The sequence below is a fragment of the Babylonia areolata genome, chromosome 20 (assembly GCF_041734735.1).
Source record: "Babylonia areolata isolate BAREFJ2019XMU chromosome 20, ASM4173473v1, whole genome shotgun sequence".
In the NCBI taxonomy this organism is placed as follows: Eukaryota; Metazoa; Mollusca; class Gastropoda; order Neogastropoda; family Buccinidae; genus Babylonia; species Babylonia areolata.
In genome coordinates, this window is record NC_134895.1 from 23,063,565 (window position 1) to 23,089,253 (window position 25,689).

The 25,689-nt window shown below is 40.3% G+C and overlaps 1 protein-coding gene across 2 annotated transcripts in view; it reads left to right on the forward strand.

Moving 5' to 3' along the window:
- Positions 1 to 25,689, forward strand: part of LOC143295315 (dedicator of cytokinesis protein 7-like) — a 74,521-nt gene that overhangs the window by 20,554 nt on the left and 28,278 nt on the right. Inside the window, exons 22-32 of one of the 2 annotated variants that reach the window (XM_076606948.1) lie at positions 931 to 1,089; positions 2,472 to 2,548; positions 3,139 to 3,234; positions 3,803 to 3,943; positions 5,214 to 5,327; positions 6,624 to 6,805; positions 7,878 to 8,003; positions 8,440 to 8,533; positions 9,262 to 9,483; positions 10,136 to 10,312; positions 21,774 to 22,025. In XM_076606948.1, coding sequence (XP_076463063.1) covers positions 931 to 1,089; positions 2,472 to 2,548; positions 3,139 to 3,234; positions 3,803 to 3,943; positions 5,214 to 5,327; positions 6,624 to 6,805; positions 7,878 to 8,003; positions 8,440 to 8,533; positions 9,262 to 9,483; positions 10,136 to 10,312; positions 21,774 to 22,025 — 1,640 coding nt within the window. The remainder of the gene's footprint in view (positions 1 to 930; positions 1,090 to 2,471; positions 2,549 to 3,138; positions 3,235 to 3,802; positions 3,944 to 5,213; positions 5,328 to 6,623; positions 6,806 to 7,877; positions 8,004 to 8,439; positions 8,534 to 9,261; positions 9,484 to 10,135; positions 10,313 to 21,773; positions 22,026 to 25,689) is intronic. The other variant, XM_076606949.1, reaches the window with a different exon arrangement.

Consider the following 25,689-nt stretch of genomic DNA (forward strand, 5'->3'; position numbering starts at 1 on the left):
AGCCTGACTGAACGACTTGTGAAATGAATGATGAGCACATGATCACTCTTGTAAGAACTGTTGACTTTTGTTCATAGATTAAACTTTTTATTTTATTTTATAGAAATTGTCTTTTAGTTTTATTGACTTTGTGAAGCATTCTATGTGTTGGAATGACTGCACTTGAACTTTAGATTGTTAATTACCTGTCTCTGTCTCTCTGTATGTCTGTCTTCTCGTTTCTGAATTTTTCTGTTCCTCTTTCTTTCTGTTTCACACTTTGTACTAAATTAAAGGAGAAAAAACCTGACATTTACTATTGCAAAACATTTACATGATCATGAAAACAACAGCCTTTGATTAACTATAATATATATATATATATATATATATATATATATATATATATATATATTTCCTGTGATGAAACTGACTGCAACCAGCCAGTTGTTTGATGTGTGTGATTCTTAAGGTTACCCTCTGTCTCTGTTTCTTCTGTCCCCATGTCACATGACTTCAGAGTACAATACATAGACATGAAAATTAATTCTTGATAAATTTTACAGTTTCTGTTTTGATTTTTATCACTCATAATGTCTGCTCACAATCAGAAATCTCATATCTGTCAGTTCAATTGTACAAGTCAAATTAGCAATTATCCACTCAGGTTTTATAATAAATAATTAAGTATGTGCTACTAAAGATTTTCTTATGTATAATGTAACTGATGGATTCCACCAAGCAGGTATCATTTATGATGTGTATTGTGTTTAACGTAGCTTAGTGCATATCACTTTACAAGATAGATAACTTGATGAAATTTTGTCCTTGTTTTTTCAAACCCCTGTTTTTCTTTGGACACCCTTACATGAGGGGGCAGTATTCTATAAATGAATAAACCATCTAACCATTCTTCCATCCATCCTCTCCCCATGACAACGAAACAAACAGCCTCGGTGCCCCAGCTGGGCAGTCCCTCTGGCTACAACACCCTGGGCCGCCCCTCCTCCTTGCCCCTGTCCAAGCAGAGCTACCAGCGCAGCACCAGCAACCCAGACCTGGCCGGCAACACACCCACCTCCCCTGATGCCGAGGTCATCGCTTACATGGGTACGTCACCTGGAAGTGTCGTTGCTGTTGTTGTTGGGTTGTAGTGGGTGGGGGTTGTTTGTGGCTGGCAGCTTTACTATCTCTGTGATTGAGGCATTCCCATGAACCCACCTCCCACTGAGGTCATACCAATCTGGATACGTTCACCTTGAAATGTTGTATTACTCTCTTTGTCACAACAGATTTCTCTGTGTGAAATCCAGGCTGCTTTCCCCAGGGAGAGTGCATTACTACAGTGAGAGCGCCACCCATTTTTGGGGTATTTTTTCCTGCCTGCAATCTTATTTGTTTTCCTATTGAAGTGGATTTTTCCTCAGAATTTTGTCAGGGACAACCCCTTTGTTGCCATGGGTTCTTTTACATGCTCTAAGTGCATGCTGCACACGTGACCTCGGTTTATTGTCTCATCTGTATGACTAGCAATTGGGGCTTGCAACAGGATTGCCTCTGTAATTAAGACATTCCTATGAACCCCCACCTTCCCTGATGCAGAGGTTATTGCCTACATGGGTAGGTATATCTGGAAATGTTTTCCACTGTGCTGTTGTTGTCAAAGAGGCCGATAGTGGGTGGCAATTTTTAACAGCTGGCAGCAGGACTGCCTGTGTAATAACCCTACCCCCACTGATGCTAAGATCATCACTTACATGGGCATGTTCAGCTTGAAAGTTCTTCCAGTGTTATAGGGGATGGTAGTGATATTATTTGGGGCTGGCAGGAGGACTGTCTCTCAAATAAAGACATTTCTGTGTATCCCCACCTTCCTTGAGGTTGCCACCTTCATGGGCACCTTGAAATGTGTTGTTGGTGGCTGGTATGATGTTAATTGTTAGGGGCTGGCAGCAGGATCATCTCTGTAGTAAATGCATTCCTATGAACCCCCACCTTCCATGATGTGAAGGTAATCACCTACATGGGTATGTTCACCTGGAATGTCTGTTGTCATTGTTGTGGTGGTTGGCAGTGGGTTCGGGTTGTTTGTGGTGACAGCAAGACTGTTTCTGCATTAAAGGCATTTGTGTGGAATCATTTGTTTTGCTTGGCAGCACATGTAAATGTGAAGGACCAATAACTCGGTGGAACTGTGTGGGTTGGTGTCACTTTTCTCATCTGTTAATGATTTGAGTGTCTGTCCTTGTTGCCATCCAAGTGTGTGCTTGTGGTTGCGCATACGATATGAGTCTCATGGAGAGTGGTTGTATTCCACTGTGAAGCACTATAAGCTCTGCAGAAAAAGGGTGCTACAATAACACATGAGCACACCAAGAAATGAGAGTTCCCCATGACAGTGAAGTTTAAGAACTTTGATGACTGGCAGACATACGTATAGACAAGGCACGGAACCAGCATTGGAAAGTGAAGGCTTGCTGTGATGTTTGCAGGGAAACAACTGGACCGCACAGGCAGCATGAAGGATGACTTCAGTGGAGCCAACTTCCCCAAAATGAGAGGGAAAAAGGTGAGGCCACTGCTGTTTGTTTGTCGTCTTCCACTTATGCTGTGGACAGTAAAAACATGTATGTTTGAGGTGAAGGAATAATACTGCAATGGCAGATACAGAGATTGTAATTTTTGCTGCATCTACCAAACGCTCTTAGATGTGAAAGTTAGTCCAGTGGTGTAGACATGAAATGTATATTTGAGTTGAAGGAATGATACTGCAGTGAAAGATGTTGGGATCCTAATTTTAGCTGCATCTACTGAAAAAATACCCTCTTGGGTGTGAAGGTTATGCCTCTCAGTGTGTCAGCTGACATGTTACATGAAACGTTAAAGTGTTTTCTGTGTGTACGCCATTAGGCATGTGCAGTTCCACGAGGTTGTTTGTGTAAGAAGTTGATGTTGTGTTTTCTAAGATCATTCTTGCATTGACATTTTCCTGTGTTGCTGTCATCATACAAAACAAAGACACCTTAGAATTCTGTTCACTACATTGCAGAAATATTTGATCAAGTCTTGATGAAATTTGTGGACAGCTCAAAAAAAAAAAAAAAGCAGAAACGTTTTTGATTGTGAACGCTTCAACAGTGTTGAGAGGCTGTGTTTCAGCTGGTGCATGAGGAACTGGCCCTTCAGTGGGTTGTGTCCAGTGGATCGTATCGAGAGCTGACTGTCAGTAATGCCTGGTTCTTCTTTGAGCTCATGGTCAGTGCATTTGTACTGTTCTTTTGACGTCACACACACTCGCACATGCTTGCACTCATGCACATGCATTTACTCATGCATATATGTATGAATCTGCATGCTCTGCCTGCACACAAATGGACATATATACACATTCACACACATAACAAACATATCACATTTGCACACAGACACATGCACATGCTTTCTGCCTTTCACAGTGTATTCACATGCATTCAACTTCGCTTATATAAGCACACACATGTGCACAGGTGCATGCATATACATGCACACATGTACACACACACACACACACACACATATATGCAGGTACATGCCTATACATCCACACATACACACACACACACACACACATTTTCACAGTTCTCTTTCTCTCAGTGTTTCTATTTCTCCACCTGCTTGTCTGTGTTAAAAATAACTCCAGTGTTGTTTGGTTTATCATGCAGGTGTTTATGTATGGGTGAGGATCTGTGTTGCTCTGTTTAACACCCAGGTGCTGATGAGCAGATGAAAACAATGGGTGAGCACCTGTGTTGCTCAGTTTAACATTGAGGTGTGTGATGTGCAGGTGAAAGCCATGGGTGAGCACCTGTCCCAGACAGACAAGCTGTGCGCCCCCCGCCAGATGCGGTTCCCAGATCACTTCATCGATGACATCTCTGCCCTGGTCAACATGCTGATCAAGGACATCACCGACAGATACATCAAGGTCAGTGGACAGTTTCGGGGAGGAGTCAAAGCATGCGGACTTATCCATATACACTGCACAACATATGCTGTTAAAAGATGATTTAAAATTTTAAAAAAACAAAAACAAAAAAAAACAAACAGATACCTGACCTTCACAACTTATTAATCAGGCCTTGAGAGCCTCTCCTAGCTTTGTGTAAACATTAATTAACATAAAATGGAATAGAATAATCAGGCAAAGTAAACCAATAAGCAGATACTTAAAAGATACAGTATAGTGAAAGATATGAAAAGGCAAATGATTGGGGTGTAAAAAAAACCCCAATTATTATAATTAAAAAAAAAAAATTGGCGATCTAGGTTATGTAGACAACACTTGTTTCTGCTTTGAAGCATGGACGTTGTTTTATTCACATGTAAGACGAAGGGGTAAAAAAAAAAAATCCTGTTTGCAAGATTAGACCATGATATTCTGTCTTGAGACTGGAAAATCTGTTGGAAGGGAAGTAACTTGGCATAGGTACTTATTTCCATCCTCCCAGTGCAGAATGGTATTTTGCACTAGAATCAAACCCCTGCAATTACCTACACTAGTGATTTATGGGAAGTATGTTGACTGAAACATAATTTTAGGGGAAAAAAATCCTCTTTTAGAAGTATCAGTTGATATTCTTGTTGCAGACAGCTGTAGTGTGTGCCAAGTACTGAAAGTTGTGCACAACTCTCTGGTCCTGGTTCTGTCTTATATTGTCCTGGCCTTGTGTGAAACAGATTTTGCCCTGGCCTTGTGTGAAATAGGTAGATTCTGGGGTTTGATTCTGAGTTTGATTATTTTTGGAAATGTATTGTTTCTGTTGGTGTTGAATTATTGGTTGCACTGTTTTACCCTTGTTCAGTAAACACTCTGATGTGTGATTTGAATGCTTGTCATTTGTTTAGTATTAAAAAGAAAACTGTCAGAGGGGATTGAAAGCTTGTGACGAAATAGATTGCATGCAGGTTCAGCAGCTTATTGGTGTTTTTTTTTTTTCCTGTTATCATTCCTGCTGATTAATTATTGGCGGGTTATACAAGCTTTGATTTCAGTTCAGATCAGTTCAGTTTGATTTGATTATACATACTGTACCATGACCCTCTGGTGCATACTCCGGTAGGGGTCTGTTCCCTGTCACGTGCAAATTACAAGTCTGCCCAAATGGAGAAATCGAAATTAACTATGGCTATTAGCCTTCCTTAGTATATTCACGAGAACTGTTTTCTATGGTGACCTTCTTTTTCATCCCTTTCAGGAGCCCCCGCTGATCAAAAGCTTGAACACCAGCCTGGCCTTTTTCCTGCATGACCTGCTGTCCCTGATGGACCGCGGCTTTGTCTTCCAGCTGATCCGACAGTACATCAAGAAGGTGCTGGCATGGATGCATGGCTCTGTCTGTCTGTTCAACACTTTCACAATGTTAACGGAACCAGTGCCTGGCCTAAAGTCAGGTTTACAGGTTTAATTGCAAATACTTTACTGTGACCCACCAAAGCAACGTGGGTCACAGTAAGTATGTTATTTAAAGGTAATTTTAGGAAGAAAATTTCCTTTTTTGGTCGAATACAGCACAGGCCATGGTAGTTCTTTATCTTAATTCTTTTGATGCCCTTAGGCACATAAAGCTGCCACCACAGATATCCACTGTTGCTGTCTTAGCTAGTTTCACCCATGAATTTAAACTTTTTTTATATTATTTCTATTAAAAAAAAAGGTGGATAATTTTGGACAGTCGAAATGATAATAATGGTAATGATTAGCACCAGCAGACAGATTGGAGAAGGATGGATGTGATGGGAGGGGAAGGATCTTGAATCCACAGAATGAGTGAAGTGATTGGATAGTTAGAGAAAGAGCTCCTGGAGTGAAAATGAATAAACCTTTAGCAGATTGACTGGTTGCAGTTAAGAGGCATGTGTCTGACAGGATTAAAAAGAATGAGTGAAAGTATAAACAAACTGTTGGTTTTCTCACAATGAATAAGTTATGAAATAGGCATAAATTGATCCCAAAAAGTGAAAATAGATAAATAACTTGATTGATTGAGTGATTGACACATCAGTTGTAAGATTATATCTACATATACTGTTAGGAATGTTTTTTTGATAGGCATAAAGAGAACCCAGAAAGTGCAAATGAACGAAGAGGTTCGTTGGGTGCTGTAATCTGGAATGCATCAGTTGTGAGTTGGCATAGATGATAATCATGATGATAATAACAATGATGTATTTCCACATCAGATCTGGAATGGTCCCATGAAAGCCACATGCTTTGATTTTATTTTAGGTATTTCTACAGCACATTCTTCTGGAGTTGTTTACAGCTCTGTGCACTTCAGATTAGATCAGCACATTCTGCAATGTCCTGCAAAGATGAGAAACGAAGCAAAACTTGTGTCTGTGTGTTTGTGTGTGTGTGTATATGTGTGTGAGTGAATGTGTGTGTGGGTGGTGGTGGTATGTGTGTGTGTGTGCATGCATGTGTGTGCGTGTGTGTGTGTGTGTGCTTATGCGTGTTTATTCATGCATGTATACGTGTTGGTGTGTGTGAATGTGTATAAAAGTCTGTGTATAAGATTACACATATGTATTTATGAGTGTTTGTATAAGCCCTTGTTTAAGATTTGATACATACTAACGTGTGCATGCGTATGTGTGTGCTGTAGATGTCGCTGAAGATCTGCCAGCTGTCGGATGCCACCAGCCTCCTGCTGTTGCGCCTGGACTTTGTGCGCATTCTGTGCAGCCACGAGCACTTCTTCCCCCTCAACCTGCCTTTCGGCACCCCGCTCACCCCCTCCGGCATGAACTCTCCCACCAGCAGCATCAGTAGTGCTGCCTCACACAGGTTGGTCCATTGTTGGATGAAAGGGGTGGTAGGTGTTTGGAGAGGACGAGGTGGATGGGTTTGGTGGAATAGTAGAGGGAGGTGGGGATGGGGAGATGGTGAAAGCGGGGCAAGTTGATGCTGTTTTTCCTGGTTGGCGCTGTGGATGTAATTGGGTAGATTTGTTGAAGCAGAATGCGCTGCAGTGAGTGTGGTGTGATGCATTGCTGTGTTGTGCTCTTGTTGTTGTGTTTTGTAGTTGAACAGTGTATTGCTTTTATATGTTAATGTACTGTGTGTGAAGTAGACTGATGGTAATGCCATGAACACCAAGAAGAAAAAGAATTCTCGGGACATAAAACAATTTTGCTAGAACTGTATGACTCAGTGAGTTGGAAAAAGGAAAGAAAATAACTTGTAACTTTTCCTGAGCATATCAACATGAATCAATGGTATTCCACCTTCTAAAATTGGCAGAAACGTTCAGTGAAATACCTCAGTTAATTAAACAGAGAAGGCTCAGAGTGGTCTTTAGATTTTGGCAGTTGGGTTAATATTAATATTAGTATTTTTAATCATTTTTTATCTTTCTTTTTTGTCCATGTTTTTTTTTTTTTTTTTTTTAATGAAAAGTAACAAATACATACATTTACATGTTCAAGGGTACAAACATACGGCCGTGTACAGAAAACTACACAAAGTATATAATCAAGTATGCACCCACATTTTTTAAGTACAAGCATTTGCATATGCATGCGTGCCCGCAACATACAAACAAGCTGGCAAACATACAGACATACACACAATCCTAAATATATTAAGAAAACAAACAAAAGAAACACTCACAAGCAGCTACAAATTCAGACATAGTGGTCCTCAGTGTTGTAACCTTAACCAAAATAATCATTGAGGACAATAGAAACAACAACAACAACAAAAAACCTTGGTTACCCCTTCACAGTATGTTCTGGACTTTCTGTTAAAATTCTTTTTTACTACTTTACAACAGAATACCATTCATCTGAATGTCTAACTGATTAATGGTATAATCCAAACCTTCCTGAAATTATTGTTAATCTTGTTTGTCTGACAGCTCCTACACCTCAACAAGTACGCTGACGGACAAGGGCGTGTTCTTTGAGTTGACACCAGAGTTCCGCCAGCAGCACTACCTGGCAGGCCTAGTGCTCTCTGACCTCAGCAACGGTTTCGATGCCAGGTAGAAACTTATCACCCGTTTGTTTTCATTTCCCTCGTTTGTCAAGGTTAATAATGGCATGGATTGATGTCAGGTAAGGTTTTAGAACCATGCGAACTGATCAGTTGTTTGTTTTCGTTTCCCTTGTTTGTGAAGGTAAATAATGGTATGGATTAATGTGAGAGAAAGATGTGGTATGTGTGTTTGTTTGAGAGAGAGTTTGAGAGAGAGGGGGAGAGAGAGAGTGTGTGTGTGTATACCTGTGTGAAGATTGTTTTTATCTTGTTTATATATATTTAATTACACATACTTAACTGTGACCCAACTAGAGCAGACTCCAGCAGGGGTCTGACATTCCTGTCCTGTGCAAACTACTATCCGCCTGTGCGGAGAAAACGAAAGTACAACCTCCTCTTCCCCCCCAAACAAACCTTTGTGTATTGTGTTTGGCTTGCAGCAACCCTGTGGTCCATCAGAGAGCAATAGGAGTGCTGTGCAACCTGCTGTATAACCACGACCTTGATGTGCGCTACACCGACCCACAGATCAAGGTGGGTGTTCGGCTTACCCTGCTCAAGGCAGAAGGGATGGGGCGTTGTTAAAATGGTGTCTTTCCGATTCACCTATTTCCTGATTCAGCTATGAATTAGTGATCCTGATTCATGTATTTCCTGTTTGCCTATGTAGTTAGTTGGGGCGTGTGTGCATGTGTGTGTGTGTGTTTTACAAAAAAAAGAAGAAAAAAACCAAAATTTTCTTCATTGGCTTATTTGTGTGTTAGTATGTGTTTGTGTGTTTGTGTGTAGATGTGTATGCATGTGTTTGTGTGTGCATGTGTGTGTATGTGTGTGTGTTTCAGAGAGAGAGAGAGAGAGAGAGAGAGGCTGAATATGTAATGTGGGGATGGTGGGTAGGTAAAACAGGACAGAGTCAGACTCGCAAGAGGCCATTAAGAGTAGCAGAATGGACCTGCTGCGTCGAATGCTTTCCCATAGATTTTTTCCAACAGAATTTGGCCATGGACAACCCTTCTGTTGCTGCGTGTTCTTTAATGTGCGCCAAGTGCATGCTACACACAGGACCTCAGTTTATGATCTCATCTGAATGACTAGCATCCAGACCACCCACTCAAGGTCCAGTGAATGGGGGGGGGGAATACTGGGAAGTATGGGATTCAAACCACTGCGCTCAGATTCTCTCTCACTTCCTCGGCGGATTCGTTACCACTAGGTTAGCACTCCATGTTTTGTTCAGACTTTCCCCTTTCCGCTTATTGCAGGCGCGACTGGCGGCTCTGTACCTGCCAATCATTGGCATCACCATGGAGACGTTGGCGCAGCTCTATGATCCTGGCCTGGAGGGGAAGCTTGGCACGGGGTTTGGGGTGGATGAGGAGGGCGACCGCATCAACAAGCGTGTGGCCATGGCCATCGCCGGCTCCAGCATCGGCAACCGGGGCATCAATGTGCCCCACATGTCCAACGACGACCCCTCGTCACGGGTGAGCAGTGGGTGGGTGGGGAGAAAGTAGAGAGCGGATTGCATTATATTATATTGTATTGTTGATGGTTTAAATATTATTGTATTGCATTGCATTGCTTTGTATTGGATTACATGGTATTGGTTTTGGATTGCATTGTTTTGTATTGTGTTGTATTTTTTATGTTGTATTCTTTTGTGTTGTATTGCATTGCATTGTATGTGTTGTATTGCATTATTTTTCGTCTGTAGAAAAAAGTTTGTTTCTACTCATTGTGAAGTTACAGCGCCATCAACGTTTACTTCCGTTGTTTGGGTTTTTTTTCTTTTTTTTTCTGTCTGCAGATGTATTTGTTCTATCAGATTGGATTTTTCTACAGAATTTTAACTAGAGACAACCCGTTTGTTGCCATGGGTTCTTTTATGTGTGTTGAGTGCATGCAGCACATGGAACCTTATTCAGTTTATGTGCAGAAAGAAAGAAAGAAAGAATACCTTCTTATTTCTGGATTCTAAACAGTCGTCATTGTTGGTTCCTCTTCTCCTCATCTAGGCTCTGCTGTTCTGGAAGAGCCCCATCAGTGCAGAGGTGACACATAATTTGTTGATTTGCAGAAAGAAAGAATCTCTTGGTATTTCTGGATTCTAAACGATTGTTTTTTCCCCCTCTGCAGTTGCGGAAGAGCCCGATCAATGCAGAGGCGACGCGCAATCTGCTGATGTGCTTCCTGTGGGTGCTGAAGAACTCGGAGTTGTCGTTCCTGCGTCAGTGGTGGAACGACATGCCCATCAACCGTCTGGCACGCATCCTGGAGGTGCTGTACCTAGCCGTGTCCAACTTTGAGTACAAGGTCAGTCAGCTGGGGGGATTGGGGGGTAGGGAGAGTGGTGGTGTGCGATGTAGTTGTGGTGGTTGTCAAGGAGGAGAGATGAGTGAGGGGCAAGGATGGGTGTATTTTGTTTTAAGTGTGTGTGTGCATGTGTGTGTGTGTGTGTGTGAGTGAGTGAGTGTGTGTTTGTGTGTGTGTGTGTGTGTGTGGTTGGTTAAGTGGGAGTGTGAGGAAGATGAGTAATGTGTGTGTGTGTGTGTGTGTGTGTGTGTGTGTGTGAGCGAGCGTCTGAATCAGTGTATGTATGTTTGAGTGTGTGAGGAGGCATGTATGCATGAGTGTATGAACGTGCATGTGTTAGCGTATGTGAGAGCATTTGTGTGGGTGTCTGTATGTGTCTGCGAGATTAAACAAGTGTGTGTTGGTAAGAGAGAGGGGTGTAGAAGAGAGAGAGGGGGAGAGAGATAGTGAGAGAGATGTGTGTGCATGTATACATAACTCTGTTGGTGTGTATGTATGTGTGTGTGTGTGTGAAACATGCATATATGATATGTGCACGTGAACACTTGCATGCTTGTGCTATGGCTATAAAGTGCAGTTGAAGGAACTGAACGACAAGTGATTGATTCACTAGAGGAATGAGATGAAAGTGCCTCTTGCAACAGCATAACTGAAAGTGTACAAGCAAAGAGAAAAAGCATTTTAAAAGTAACAAATATTGACATATATTACTTTAAATCAGGTGGCTTTTTTTTAGCTTTATATATACATCTACATATCCTTGTACATTTTCTGTCTAGTTTGTATGTCAGATTAACCTGTATTCCTCAAGAAATGTCTGTCAAATTATTGACTGTTAGATTATTGTGGAAAGAAAGATTCAATTATGTGTGGGCAAGTGTTTGCGGTGTTTATTGTTTTGGATTTTCTTCCTTTGAACTTTTTTCTTTTTTATTCATTTAACCCTTGCATTGTATTAACCTTTGACCTCTAACCCAGTAACCTGACTTGGGGTGTAGCCTGGCTTTAATGGACTGACTAACGGATGATGTAATCCACCCGCTTATTCTTTGTTTTGTGACTGTCAGTAGATTGTTTTGTATTGGAAAGTAGTAAAAGGAAAACTTTCTTTGTGAAAATTTGTCCCAGATGCTAGTCATACTTTTTCTTGTTGAAATAGATTTTTTATGGAAAAAAAAATCCAGAATGACTGTTTGATGGGAAAGTCACGTTTAGTTTAGATTTTTGTTTTTTTCAATAAACAGTGTGAAGAATCAAAAACTGAAAAAAAAAATTGTTCAGTCAAACTGAATAAGCATGTGGGTTGCAGCCTTGTTTCATTGTATTCTTTTTAAATATTCGGATCCCTGCTGTCTTGCATAGATATCTTTTCCTCCCCCCGTTGTTCATATTATATCCGCAGTTTCCCATTTTGTTTCTTCTCCTGTTTTCCATCCCATCTCTGAGGTAGTAAGTACTTGGGCCTGTATTGTGACACATTGAAATCCACAAACAAGAGAAAAAGTTTGAAGAGCAGTTGCACATGATTGAGGGTTGTGGTAGCTTGCTAACCGCATATCCCATCCGGTCTGTGGTGGTCCCCCTTGGTTCAGTGGTGGTAATGGGCCTTGTGTGGTAAAGGTTCCAGAACCAGTTGTGTTTCTGTGGATTTTATTTTTTTAATTTTGATTTTTGCTTTGATGAATCCTGGGAACTGGATATACTGTGTATCATTGAAGTCGTGTGAAGTGTGGTTTTTTTCTTCTTTAAAAAAAAAAAAAAATGTTACTGACTGTTGAGTTGTCTTAAGTGGTTGATGGACAGAATAGGATTTTTGATGGCAGAACTGAAAGCTAAAATGTGTCATTTGTTCTAGGAATAATAGGTGATGGGGCAGTATGTCTGTAAATGTGTATTTGTGAGCAAATTCAGGCTGATGTCTGTTTCTGTCTGTTTCTCACAGAACTTATATAAATGGGCGTGCACACATGCACATGTACACACACATACACTAATGCATGCATGTACACACACAAATGTGTATGTACACACACACACACACACACACACACACACGAATAGAAACATTAGGGCATCAAGATTGGGTCATTGCAGACAATTAATATTTTGAACCTGAATGGCATCTTTAACAGGGAAGCATTCTTTTCCTTTTCATGTGCCTTCATTCCTTGCATTTTCTCTCTCACTCTTTCTTTCTCTTCTTTCTTTTTTTCTTTTCTTCTTTCTGTCTTTCCGTTCTTTTCTTTTAGTGATGTGAAGGCAGTGTTTATTAATTTGTGAAAGGACCGTTATTGTTAACACACTGGTTACAAATGTAAGGAACTGGGCTTTTTTTGCTCACTAAAATGGTGGCTGTTTCTGTCTTTGTAATGTTGGTCAGGCATACTCTGTAGTGTCTGTCTGTAGTTGTTTGGTACTGCAAAGACCGGAGCAAAGAGGTTTTGTTACACCAGTGTTCAAAGACGTAGGAAATTGTTTTGGTGGTGTGCATTCACTCATCCTTGTGCACCATTGCACACCATCAAAGACTGAAAGAGACGTCGTTTATTCATTTATAGTCTGTTCATCTAAGATGATGATATTAGACTGAACAAAGAACTCAATGAATGCAACACACCAGCAAAGCCATAAATAAACAAACAAACAAACAAAAAACAAAAAACAAAAACAAAAAAACAAAAACAAAAAAAGAGGAAAAAGAATGGGTGGAAGGGAATGGAGGAAGGGAAGGACTTCAAATAATAATACAATATGTTAACGCATGATAATACTGCTGGTTCTGTGAGCTGTATCTGATCCAGTCCATGTGACCTTTTACATTGTGCTGGTGTTTGAAGATCACAGTATGATCTGTGTGAACTTGTTTCTGTTTACATATATGTATTTAAACAGTGGATTGTGTTGTGTCTGTCCTGGTTCAGTTATGTGTTATCATAATGATAATTATATCCTCCAAAATGGGTGACATAATCAAATTGAATAAAAATCACCTTTCAGCCTTCCATTATGTTGCAAAACATGGTCCCTGCTTAGGGTGAGAATGTTGACAGAGATGTTACATTGTCAACATTGATGTTATAAGTACTAGCCTTGCTTTTCTCAGGGGTTGGGTTGGGGAGGGGAGGGGGGACATGTTGTACCTAGCTTTGAAGAGTAAAAAGTAACATTGACATACTTGTTAGAACAGTGTAAGTAGAATGTATATATATATATATTTAAAAAAAATTTTTTTTATTATTTAGTTTTAAAATGCACCGAAAAGCTCAAGTATGAACACTACCTCCTTAATGCAAACACAAATGGATTGTTCTTTTGTTGGTATAATATTTACATGTGCAGACAAACTAAAACAATGTGGTGTTTTGCACCAGCAACCCATATGACAATCATCTGGAAACAGCCCACTACAGCAAGAAAATGATACAGTGCATGACAGGTGTTGAATTTATTTTTCATGGCACTCAGCCAACAAACACAGTACACAGTGTGAAGTAACACTTTTAATAGACAACACACACACACACACACACACACACACACACACACACACACACACACACACACACACACACACACACACACACACACACACACACACAAAACACAAAACACAACAACACAACACAGTGCAACACAACACAGTGCAACACAACACAAACACACACACACACACACACACACACACACACACACAACACAATAAAAACCTCTCCAGTGTGTTGTCACACAAACTGTTCTTCACGCGTTATAAAGAGTAAATGCTTTGTGGTGTATAAAAGAGATTGTAACTCAAAGCCACATGCAACTTTTTTCTTCTCTGTTAATAGTATGGCGAGGGTCATGTAAAAGATCTGGTGCCATCAAGAGATCTTCTTTTGAATAGGCTTGGACTCACTCAGAATCTGTAATATGCCAGTGTTCAGAACAGAAACTGGATCAGTGAGTGTCTGTGACTAAACACACACACACTCTCACGTGCGCACACGCACACACACACACACACACATATCAATATCTATGTATATAGAGAGAGATACAGATATAGATATATATATACACAGACACATTATTTACTACTACATTATAAAAGGTAGAACTCCAGAAATCTCCCTCTTTGTATTTCATTTTTAAAGGATAATAGTAATGATGATAAAAATTGTAATTGTAATAGTAGCAATAATGATAATGAAATCAATAATCAGTTTTTATACAGTGCTGAATCTTGTGCAGAGACAAATCAGAGGGTTTACACACCCGTCATGCACTCACATATATAACTCTAGGTATGTTTTTTGCAGTATTGTCTTTGACATATTATAATATGTGTGTGCCTAATGCTGTCACACACTCGCGCACAAACACACACACACACACACACACACACACGATTGTGTTAACAGGAGTTTTAACCTCCACATATATGCAGGCACACAGACACTGATGAAAACAGATTTGATAGGAAAGTGCTGCTTCAGCCCAGTCTTGGTCTCCATTTTGCTGTTACTGATTTAGAAAAGTATGATTTCTATGAACAGGTGTCTGTAGAATTTGATTATGATGATTTCTGAACATTTGTGTACCATTATTTTTCTTGTTGTGAAATGATCATGACCCTTCTCATACTCAATATTTGTAAAAATGTAATCAGCATTATTTCCATACGTATTTAATCAAGATGTGTACTTCTCCATGCTGGTCTTTGTGCATTTAGCCAAACAAGGAATATAAATCTCTGATTTTAATGTAGAGTGGGTATACTATTAGAAATATTTCTGTGTTGCAGCAGACTCTGTAGAAATGTGAAAATGTATTTTCTGACTGTGAAATACGTTCTGTTGTTAAATTGTAATTTGTAGTATTAACAATGATAACCTTTCTTTAAAAAATGTATTCATTAATTTGTATCGTGACATTATTGCAATGTAGGCTAGATTTGAGGCTGTTCATAATAATGTAAAATCTGTAAACTTGTTACTGACATTTTAGATTGTGTTTTGATTGATTGATATGGATACTTACATAGCGCCTATCCTCGGTCGGAAACCAAGCTCTAAGCACTTTACAAACACGGGGTCATTCGCACAACAGGCTGCCTACCTGGGTAGAGCCAACTGATGGCTGCCACTGGGCGCTCATCATTCTGATAGTGACACCAGTGTCCATGATGAAGTTGTATCATTCAATCAGATTTCAGGCCCGCACACATACACACACACAGACAGACAAGTAACATTTTATATGTATGACCGTTTTTGTTTATTTACCTTACCATGTAGGCAGCCATACTCTGTTTTCGGGGGTGTGCATGCTTGGTATGTTCTTGTTTCCATAACCCACGGAACGCTGACATGGATTACAGGATCTTTAACATGCATATTTGATCTTCTGCGTGCGTATACACTCAAAGGGGGTTCAGGCACTAGCAGGTCTGCACACATGTTGACCACGGAGATCAGAAAAATTTCCAACCTTTACCCACCCACCAGGTGCCGTCACTGAGATTCAAACCGGGGACCCTCAGATTAAAAGTCCAGTGCTTTAACCATACGGCTATTATGCCCGTCAATTGTGTTGTCAGAAGAAACAGGTGGAGAAGGCAGGAAGTGTAGCAATGACTATAATATGTGTTCTGTACATCAGAATGTTTCAGACACAGGGAGAGGTTCAGTTCTTTTCTTTCAAAAGAACATGGACATGACTTAATCACGAAGCAGCCATTCACTGCCTGTATTTTCATCTGTGGTTTTTTGTCTTTCTTTCCTTTTTTTTTTTTTTTTTTTTTTTTTTTTTAGCTCGGAACACATTTACTTGGAGTGGACATGAGTCATTCTGATGAAATGTGTGTGCTTTCCTGAATATGTTATCGTATACCAACCCAGGTTGTTACTTTTTTTTTCATCTTTTTTTTTCAGTTGAAACATTTTAGAAGAATCTTGAAATATTTGATTTTTTTTTTTTCAATATTCAGTAAATGATTCCCGCTTCCTTCCCTCTCCCTCTTGTCCCCCCCAAGAAAAAAAAAAAAGAGAAAGAATGTCACTCAGATCTTATGTTGTTCACTGTTGTGCAGACCATATTTTCCATTGATTGACTTCCTTCTGTATGTGTATGTGTGTGTGTATATGTGGGAGGAAGGGAGAAGGGATGGGGTGAGCAGGCTCTTGTTCCATTCTGCTGAAATATGTTAATTCACTCAGTATAGTGATTTGACTCTCACTCTCATTGGGGGTGGAGTGCTGGGGAGCAGGTAGGTGGGGTGGGGGGTGCTTTCCTGATGTCCTGCAGAACGACAAGGGAGCGGAGGTCTAGTGGTAATGTGTCCGCCCAGGAGGCGAGAGAGAATCTGAGTGTATGGGATCAAATCCCACACTCATCAGTACTTTGTTCCCCTCCATGAGACTTTCAGTGGTGGTCTGAATACTAGTCATTTGAATGAGACAATAAATCTAGGTACCTTGTGTACCATTACTTAACGCATTTAAAAGAACCCACAGTAACAAAAGGGTTGCCCCTGGCAAAATTCTATAGAAAAATCCACTTAAAGGGTGGTGTTACACTCCCCTTGGGGGAGAGCAGCCCAAATTTCACACAGAACAATCTGTTGTATAAAAAGAGTTATACAGAACAAAGCAACACAACGCAAATAACGCAACACAACACAACACTATACAATACAGTACAATACTTTGCTGTGAGAAGTGGGGGTTGACTTTGCTGTGAGAAGTGGGGGGTTGACTTTGCTGTGAGAAGTGGTGGTTGGGGGGATTAGAGGAGGAGTTGGTGTGAGGGGGAAGGAGGAAGGTGCTGTCTCCTCAGAGGTCTGTGTGTTTACCTTTCATACATTGTTCTCTGCAGTATTACATAAGTTGACTTTTCTTTGGAGGTTTTGAGGTTGGGAGGCCAGGGAAGAGGAGGGGGTGAAGATCGGGTTGAAGAGATAAGGGTAGTGTTCTGGGAAGGTGTGTGTGTGGGCGAGGGGGGGGGGATGCTGTCCAGCCTATAGGACTTGCCCTGTTTAAAAAAAAAGAAAAAAAGAAGGAAAAAAAATGACTTTCTTGTTCAGGGCTTCTTTTTTCCTTTTTTTTTTTTCCTTTCGTGGCTTCTCTTCCTGTTGTGAGAAGCACCTATACTGACATGTCATACCACACCCTCCCACCCCCTGCCCATATTTCCTCTTTCCTTCCTCTCTTTCTTGCTCTTTTCTGAAGGATCACCTAGCAAGGGCCCAGGGTGTGTTGTTTTTGACTTGATCTCATCAAGCGGATGTGATACATGGATTCGTCTGCACACTTTGACCTCTTCTTGAAACAGGAATTGACTCACTGTCTGTCATTCGTTTTACCTGTTGCCCTGGTTCTTTAGGACATTGGCTTTGGTGCATATTGAATCTTGTGACAAAATCAGGGTTGAAAATTTGGAAGAAGCAGAAAAATCCTGTTATACTGTTTTCCTCTTCCTCATGTGCCTGTGTATGCCCTTGGCATTGATGCAGACAGATGCATTGATATAAGAAAACGTTCATCTGCAGTTATTATCGGTTGTTGTTTTTTTATTGTTCTTTTTTTTTTTGTTTTCTCATGTGTTCATTTTGGTGAAATGGGGGTGAGGGGGTGGGGGGCAGTATGTTTTTGTTCATGTTATTTAAAAAGAAAAAGTTTGTTTGCTCACTGTTGTTTAGTTTTGAATGGATTTGGTAACAATGGCAAAAATAACCACTTAACTGTTTGTTCATGGCTTGGTTTTGTTTGTGTTGATGAATTTTGTCATTTTGTATTTTAGATATAATGTGAAACTGAAAAAAAAAAGATTTATTGTGTTTTGTAATGAAGAATCTCGTGTGTGTGTGTATTTTTTAAACTGATACTTTTCAATGGTTAAGGATAGTGGTAATGCAGAGAGGGCACAGCCATATTGTGTGGAATGATGTGTGTGAAATGCAATGAGATGCAGAATGACCATTGTTTTGCATGGAGTGTGTATTTCTATAACCCCACTCATAAAACCAGATGGCTAGAAAACGTCTATTGGACTTGGCCGTGACAGGGCATTGACCATTTTCTGTTGATTCTGAGGATGGAAGTGTCTTTTTTCCCCCCTCCCCTGTCTTCTAGCCCTATCTTGCTGTGGATTGGTGTTTGTGTAGTTCTGAGAGATTAAATCGGTGTAAACCACCATCATCACCACCACCATCACCAACAACAAAAAAGGGGGAACCCCCCACCCCCCACCCCCCCCCCCCAGAAAAATAGTACTACTTTTTGTTAAGAAAAAAAGTTAATTACATCATTTCTCCTGTTGAGTTTGTTTTTCTTGTTGAGTTCTGTCCGTTTTCCTCCAAGATAGCAGAGCCTTTTTTTTTTCTTCTTTTTTTTTTTAAAGGAGAGTATGAGACGCTGTACATTGTTTATTAGAAAATGATAAAGGTTGAGGCATGATAACTGTTTTGCAATTCTCATGTGCAAATGAAAAAAATCCTGTTACTAGCAGATTATGCAAAATTGTTAGCTGTGTGAAAGGTTTTTTTGAAGGAAAAAACAAGTATTGATATCATGCAAATAAGAAAAAAGTTGAAATGTTTGAACAGATTTTGGGAATACATAAACACATGTTCTGTTATGGTTTAAAATAGAACCATTGTGTGTAGTTTGAACATTATGATCTTGAGGTTCAAGTCTTGCTCATTTTTAACAGCTTTAGAGGCAGTGTCAGATTCTGTCTCTTCCTTTCTTGTCTGAAATCTGATAGCGACACCAGTGTCCATGATGAAGTTGTCATGACCAGGGAACTGATGATTGGAGAGTAATTGCTTTGAGCCCCATCAGAAACAGATCATTGTGGGATTTTGCAGCCTTGACCAGTTCTTATATGAAATTTTTGTAATGTCTGCTCACATGAAAGACTGAAGCCACACAGGTTTAAGGTCATTCACTGCAGGTGTCTGTATATATGAGGCCTGGTTGACTTGGGGAAAAAAATCTTGAATTTTATTTATTTATTAACTTTGTTTGAGGATAGCTTACAGTACAGCCCTGTCACACTTCTCCTCCTTCATCATCATTAACCCATTGACTGCTGCTGAGGAATACACCCCTCAGTGAAGGGCTGTCACCTCATGGAGTTAAACACAAAACTTACAGGTCAGGATGTCAGTCGTCTTTCTTTATTTGAAATTCTTCCTTCTTGGATTGCATTACATTTGTTCGGCAAACACCGTGACACCATTGAAAATTACACTTCTCTTTTATCTTTACTACCCCCCCCAAAAAAAAGAAAAAAAAGAGATTTGTTGTTCATGAGTGGCACACCCATTTTTTCCCCTGTAAGAAAAAAAACAACATGTCATACCCTTCCCACTTGAACAGCAGATTGTGTGTCAAGGAAAGGTCACTGCACTCCAGTTTGAGAATTTAAAAAATGTAGATGTGAAAGAGACCTTAGAAGGAATAGAGAACAGGGATTTTAGAGGGTTTGATGGTCAGATGGAGACTTCACAATCTGAACTTGTGATCATGGTACAGTGTCTTGGCCGAGGGGTTCAGTCAGCCCTGCTTAGTAACCAGGTGATGGGTGGCTTCCCTCCTGTATCGTCCCCACACTTCAGCAGTCTGTGGTCAGTGCCCGTCATGTCACATGTCCTGGACTGTACAACACCACCCGCATTGTGTGAGCTGCTGCTGCACCTAGTAACTCCCATGTCACTGTAGACGTAGTACTTTGCCTGCTATCTGCACGGATCAGGGAATGACATCCCATGGTTTTTATGTAACTGGCTCTAGGGGGCGCTGCTTCTAACCCTCATCATTGGAACCTTGTAGGGTGGAGTCCCGTTGGCTCTATAATCCTCCTGTCCTTTTTTTTTTCTTTTGTTTTCACATTGCATATAACAGTAGTTGGGCATGGCGGTTCCATTTTCATCCAGTAATTAAATGCTACCAAAGATGTCATGTGGAAGTTTAGTGGGAGTAGAACCGAAGATTGCACCTAGCCTTATAGCTTTAGAAATACAGAACTGCAAACACAATTTGTATGAAAGAGGTCAAAGAAAGTTAATCATACATAGCTTGAAATGTAACTTTAAGTTAGTTAAGAAATAAAAAATTAAAAAGATAAAAAAAGAAGAAAAAAGAAAATGATAAAGGAATTAATGAAGAATGCTCAAAAGCAGAGAGCAAAGATTTATATAGTTGTAAAGCATGATGTGTGTGAGAGAGAATGATATTAATTGATAAAGAAGCCAGAACAGAAAATTAATACCATTGATTTATAACAAGCAAACAAAAAAACAAATAGAACCCTTCCCAAAAACAATAGAATAGCAAAGAAAAAAAAACAACAGAAAGAAAGTGCAGAGGAAGGAGAAAAAATGTAGATTACCGGTAAGTCATTGTTCTGTTGGAAGTGTTTCTCAGGGGTTAACGATTGCAAAAGGAGACCAAAGAAGATGACATTATTGTTTCATTGGAGATGTTGCTCAAGAGCTAACGGTCATTTCAGATAATACTGGAAGAAAACACTGTCTCTCACTTGACTGTACTATGTGGGAGAAGAGGATGGGGGCTAGGTGGAGGATCTGTCTCTCTCACACTCTCTCTCTCTCTTTATATATACATATATGACTAATGAGCAAGCAGAAAAAGAAAATTAGTACCAGTGATTTATGACAGGCATATATTATAAATAGCTTGCTGAGAAACTGCCAATGGTTTGTAACGGGCATGCAATCATACGCAGTGTGTTGAGAATCTATCAAATAAATTCAAAACAGACATATACACATGGCATGCAGAGAAACTGCCATAGTAGAAACTGGGATACTAGCAAGAGTAACAGTAATACAATAGCAATAAAGTTTAACATACATATCTGTAATGAAGCTCGACACAAGAGGAGATAATAGCTACAGTTCCAGAGGACCAATGATATGTAACAGGTATACATGCATAGTGTGCTGAGAAACTACCAGTAACTTAATAGCAGATACACAACAGCATGCAGAGAATCAAAACACAGGATGGGGATGGATAACAAGAGTAGCAGTGATAAAGGGGTGTGTGTTGAGGATGGGCGATAACAGCTAGAGCAGCAGTGATAAAGGGGTGTGTGTTGAGGATGGGCGATAACAGCTAGAGCAGCAGTGATAAAGGGGTGTGTGTTGAGGATGGGCGATAACAGCTAGAGCAGCAGTGATAAAGGGGTGTGTGTTGAGGATGGGCGATAACAGCTAGAGCAGCAGTGATAAAGGGGGGGGGGTGTTGGGGATGGGCGATAACAGCTAGAGCAGCAGTGATAAAGGGGTGTGTGTTGAGGATGGGCGATAACAGGTAGAGGAGCAGTGATAAAGGGGTGTGTGTTGAGGATGGGCGATAACATGTAGAGCAGCAGTGATACAATGGGGGGGGGGGGGGGGTGCAGTGAGAGCATTTTGCAATCAGTGTCCCTGTTGTGGTGCCGCCCGTTATAGGCCAAATGGGCCGTGGCTTGCCTGGAGCGCCTGTCCCAGCTGTCATGGTCGGAGGAGACGCTGGAGGACTGGTGCGAGGGGGCGGGGGGCAGCGGTGGTGGCGGCGGCGGTCGCCCAAAGAGCCACACCCTGCCCAAGTCGCAGTCGCTGCACGAGCAGCTGTGGGAGGGCATCACGCGCAAGTCGCAGGATCTGCTGCGAGGCACCGGCACCCTCCTCAACCGCAGCCTCAGTAAAGAGGACTCCCCCCAGGTACCCACAGCAACAGAGTAGCACTGCCCTTGAGTTTTAGCTTCGGTGCCCTTCCATCTCCACCATCCCCACCCATCCACCCTCCCCCATCCCCAATCCTCCAAACTGATCCTTAGCCGTTTTTACTTAATGATCTATGTTTTATCATCTGTCCTGTAATGTGCACTTGACTTCCACTTTTTTCTTCCTCAAGGTCTCATTCCTTTCCTTACACTTCTTTTGAGAGCCATTGAATAAGAATTGTTTTCTGGTGGTGACAAGTGAGTTTCAGCAAATGAGACAAAGGGTTTGTGCCCTATACTCCCTCCCCAACCCCCCCAACCCCCAGTACAAATACAATTAAATAAGAACTGTTTTATAGCAATGTTGAATTATATGGTAAATGAAAAAAAGGCATGGTTGAACCTTTTTTTTTTTTAAAGAAGAAAAAAAAAAAGATTTATTTTGGTTGATTAGGTGTGCTGGTGAGAATTGGATTTCTGTTTTCTCTTTGATTTTCTGAACATTGTGTGTACATGTGTCTGTGTTGTGTCTGTGTCTGTGTGTGCTTTGAGTCAGTGATGTGAATTTTGATTTTTTTTTTCTTTCTTTTTTTCAAATATGCACACAAATTACTGGAGAATTTGGTTGGCAATACATGGTGGGATTCACTCAGTGTGTGTGTTGTGTGTATTGCGTTGTATGTGTGTTTGTGTGTGTGTGTGTGTGTGTGTGTGGTGTGTGTGTCTCTGTGTGTTTGTGTGTGTGTGCATGCACATTCATTTAGACATACTTGTGTGCATGTAGGAAAGCAAATGTGTGTGCATTCACAGATGTGTGTGCTTGAATGTACAGGTGTGTATGTGTGAGTGAGGGAGAGGGAAAGAGAGACACACATACACACATCCCAGATGGGGAAAAGGTGTACGTTTGTGACCGAACATTTCACTAGGCAGTAATTTCGGGGGAAAAAAAAATTGTTAGTTTTTTAGAATTTTTGTTTTTGTTTTTGTAATGAACATGGTTTAGCAAGCCAAATTGACAATAGCTAGCAAATTTGACTACATGTTTATTTCATGATATATATTCATGTACATGCACTTTGCATGATCAAGATTAAAAATATCTACATTGCTCCAAAATGCATCATTCAAGTGTAAATGATTTGATTCATTGCTTTAATCACCATATATTTGTTTTTATGTTGCATCGTTTAGAAATATTCACCTGTCATAATCAATAACAATCATAGTCCAATGCCCTCATTTCATATTGCTCCTACTATCCATTTTCAGCATTTATTGTTAATTCTAGAATAGGAATGACAGTAAAGTGCTCTTCCAATGAACTGGTTTTGTTTGGTTTCTTTTGGTGAAAAGTATGGATCACATGAGAAGAAAAAAATGAAAGAGAAATTGTCAGTGTTAGTTTTGAAAACGATACCCATTGGAAATATCTTGATGTGTCTGTGAAGTGATTGTTAGAGAGAAATGGTTCCTCTGAAGAGCACATTACAGTCGTGTAGTTTTTTTTTCCATAACGATGGAGTGTTGATTTCTGAAAAGGGCCTTGGAATCTTGGCATCATGGACTACTTGATGCATAAGATAGCTTAGCTCAGGGATTGAACTGACCTGTAGTGTTGACATGAGTTGACTCGTCCATAATACACACTTGACTGTAACTTGCTGACAGGTGTAGGTTTTCCTCTCTGTATGTTCTTGATTGAACTGTGACTCTGTGAAGTTTCCTCGAAAGCTTGGAGGGGATCAGGTTTGACATGGTGGTTTGTTTGGGATGTGTATAAGAAATTAATTTCCACACTGTTCAGAGCAAGGAGCTGTGGAAAAAGTGAACACTCGGTCACTGGGTAAAGGAGATGGATCTTTGGTTTTCAGGAGTGAAGGGAGAGACCCACTGAAAAATAGATGACATTTACTGATCCCATTCAAAGAGGCTTTAGTACATCTGATGTTTCCACATGGTTTTTTTTTCCTGTTATGAAAGTGTGTGTGTGTGTGTGTGTGTGTGTGTGTGTGTTTAAAAACAACAACAACAACAGTTATATTCATCTGTTTGATGACTTATGATTAGAAAAGTTATTTTTGAGTCAATCACTCCTGGCTTTACACTGCTGTGATATGAATGTGCATGTGTTGGGGCCCACCGTATGGCATGTGTGGCCCCATCCCCTCCACAGGGTGACTGACTTTATCCATCACTTCTAGTTCCGGTGTCCACTGATGTGTTACTCTCTCACTGAACTTTACCTCCTTCGGTCTAAAGCCAGGCTACATGCCAGTTAATGTTAGGGGTTTGGGAATGGGCAGAACTGGCAGGGAGGAGTGTATGTATGTACATGCAGAAAAAAAAAATGTTTCTGATGTTTTGCTTTTCCCTTCTTAAAAGCTTTTTAGTTGGATGTTTTGGGTGGTTGGGTTTTTTTGTGAATTTCCTCTCCCATGTTGTTATTCTGTGTGTGTGTGTATGTATGTGTGTGTGTGTGTGTGTGTGTGTGTGTGTGTGTGTGTGTGTGTGTGTGTTTTCAAGATTTGGCTTTTGGCATACTGTATATTCTTTAATGTTCAGCTTGACATTGATTTAGTTCCCCCTGCCTTGTTTGCTGAATTGATTTAACTGTGTGAGAAGGAGAAATTCCTTTGGTTTGTCTTGGGTTTTACTCCTGTTGACATATTACCAGTAACAGTTTACATTTTCTGGCATTGGGTGTTGTTTTGTTTCTCAGGTTTATTTATTTGTTTATTTATTTTGGGGGGCGGGGTGTGTGTGTGTGGAGGGGGAGGGGGGGGGGGGGGTAATGGAAATTTGTTTGAAAATAGAGGAAAATCACATTTCATAAAACTGTGGTTTTTGGTCTCTACTCTTGAAATTTCTTCTCCTTTTTTTCTTTTTTTTTTGGGGGGGGGGGGGGTTGTTTTTAATTTGAACAAAATAATCTTTTAATGTTTCAATGGTCTCAAGTAAGAAATGGGAAAACTCCACATTTCAGTGGTTACCAGTAAGAAATGGGAAAAACTGTGTTTCAGTAGTTATACCAGTAAGTGGTTACGAGTAAAAAATGGGAATACTCAATTTTTCGGTGGTTATACCAGTAGGAACGGGTTAAACACAAGAAACAGGAAAATACAATGTTTCAGTGGTTACTGGAAAGAAACAGGAAAACTCAATATGTTTTTCCAATAGGAACAGGATAAACCAAAGAAACGGGAAAACTCACTGTTTAAGTGGTTTTACCAATAGGAGTGAGTTAAACCCAAGAAACAGGAGAAAAACCCAGTGTCTCAGTGGTTATACCAATAAGAAATGGGAAAGCCAAGAAATGAGGAAATTCTAAAATTTCAGTAGTTGCCATTAAGAAACCGGAAAATTGTTTCGCAAATCATACCAGTAAGAAATGGGAAAACCCATAAAACATTAGTTACCTGTCAGAAAGTGGAAAATACAATGTTAATCATACCAGTAAGAAAAGGGGAAAACCCAGTGTTTCAGTGGTTATACCAGTAATAAATTGGTAAACCTAAGAAATGGGGAAATATCGAAGTTTGAGTGGTTACCAGTGAGAAATTGGTAAACACAAAAAATGGGGAAATACCAAAGTTTGAGTGGTTACCAGTGAGAAATGGGAATATGCACTGTGTCAATTGTTATACCAGTAAGAATGGGGA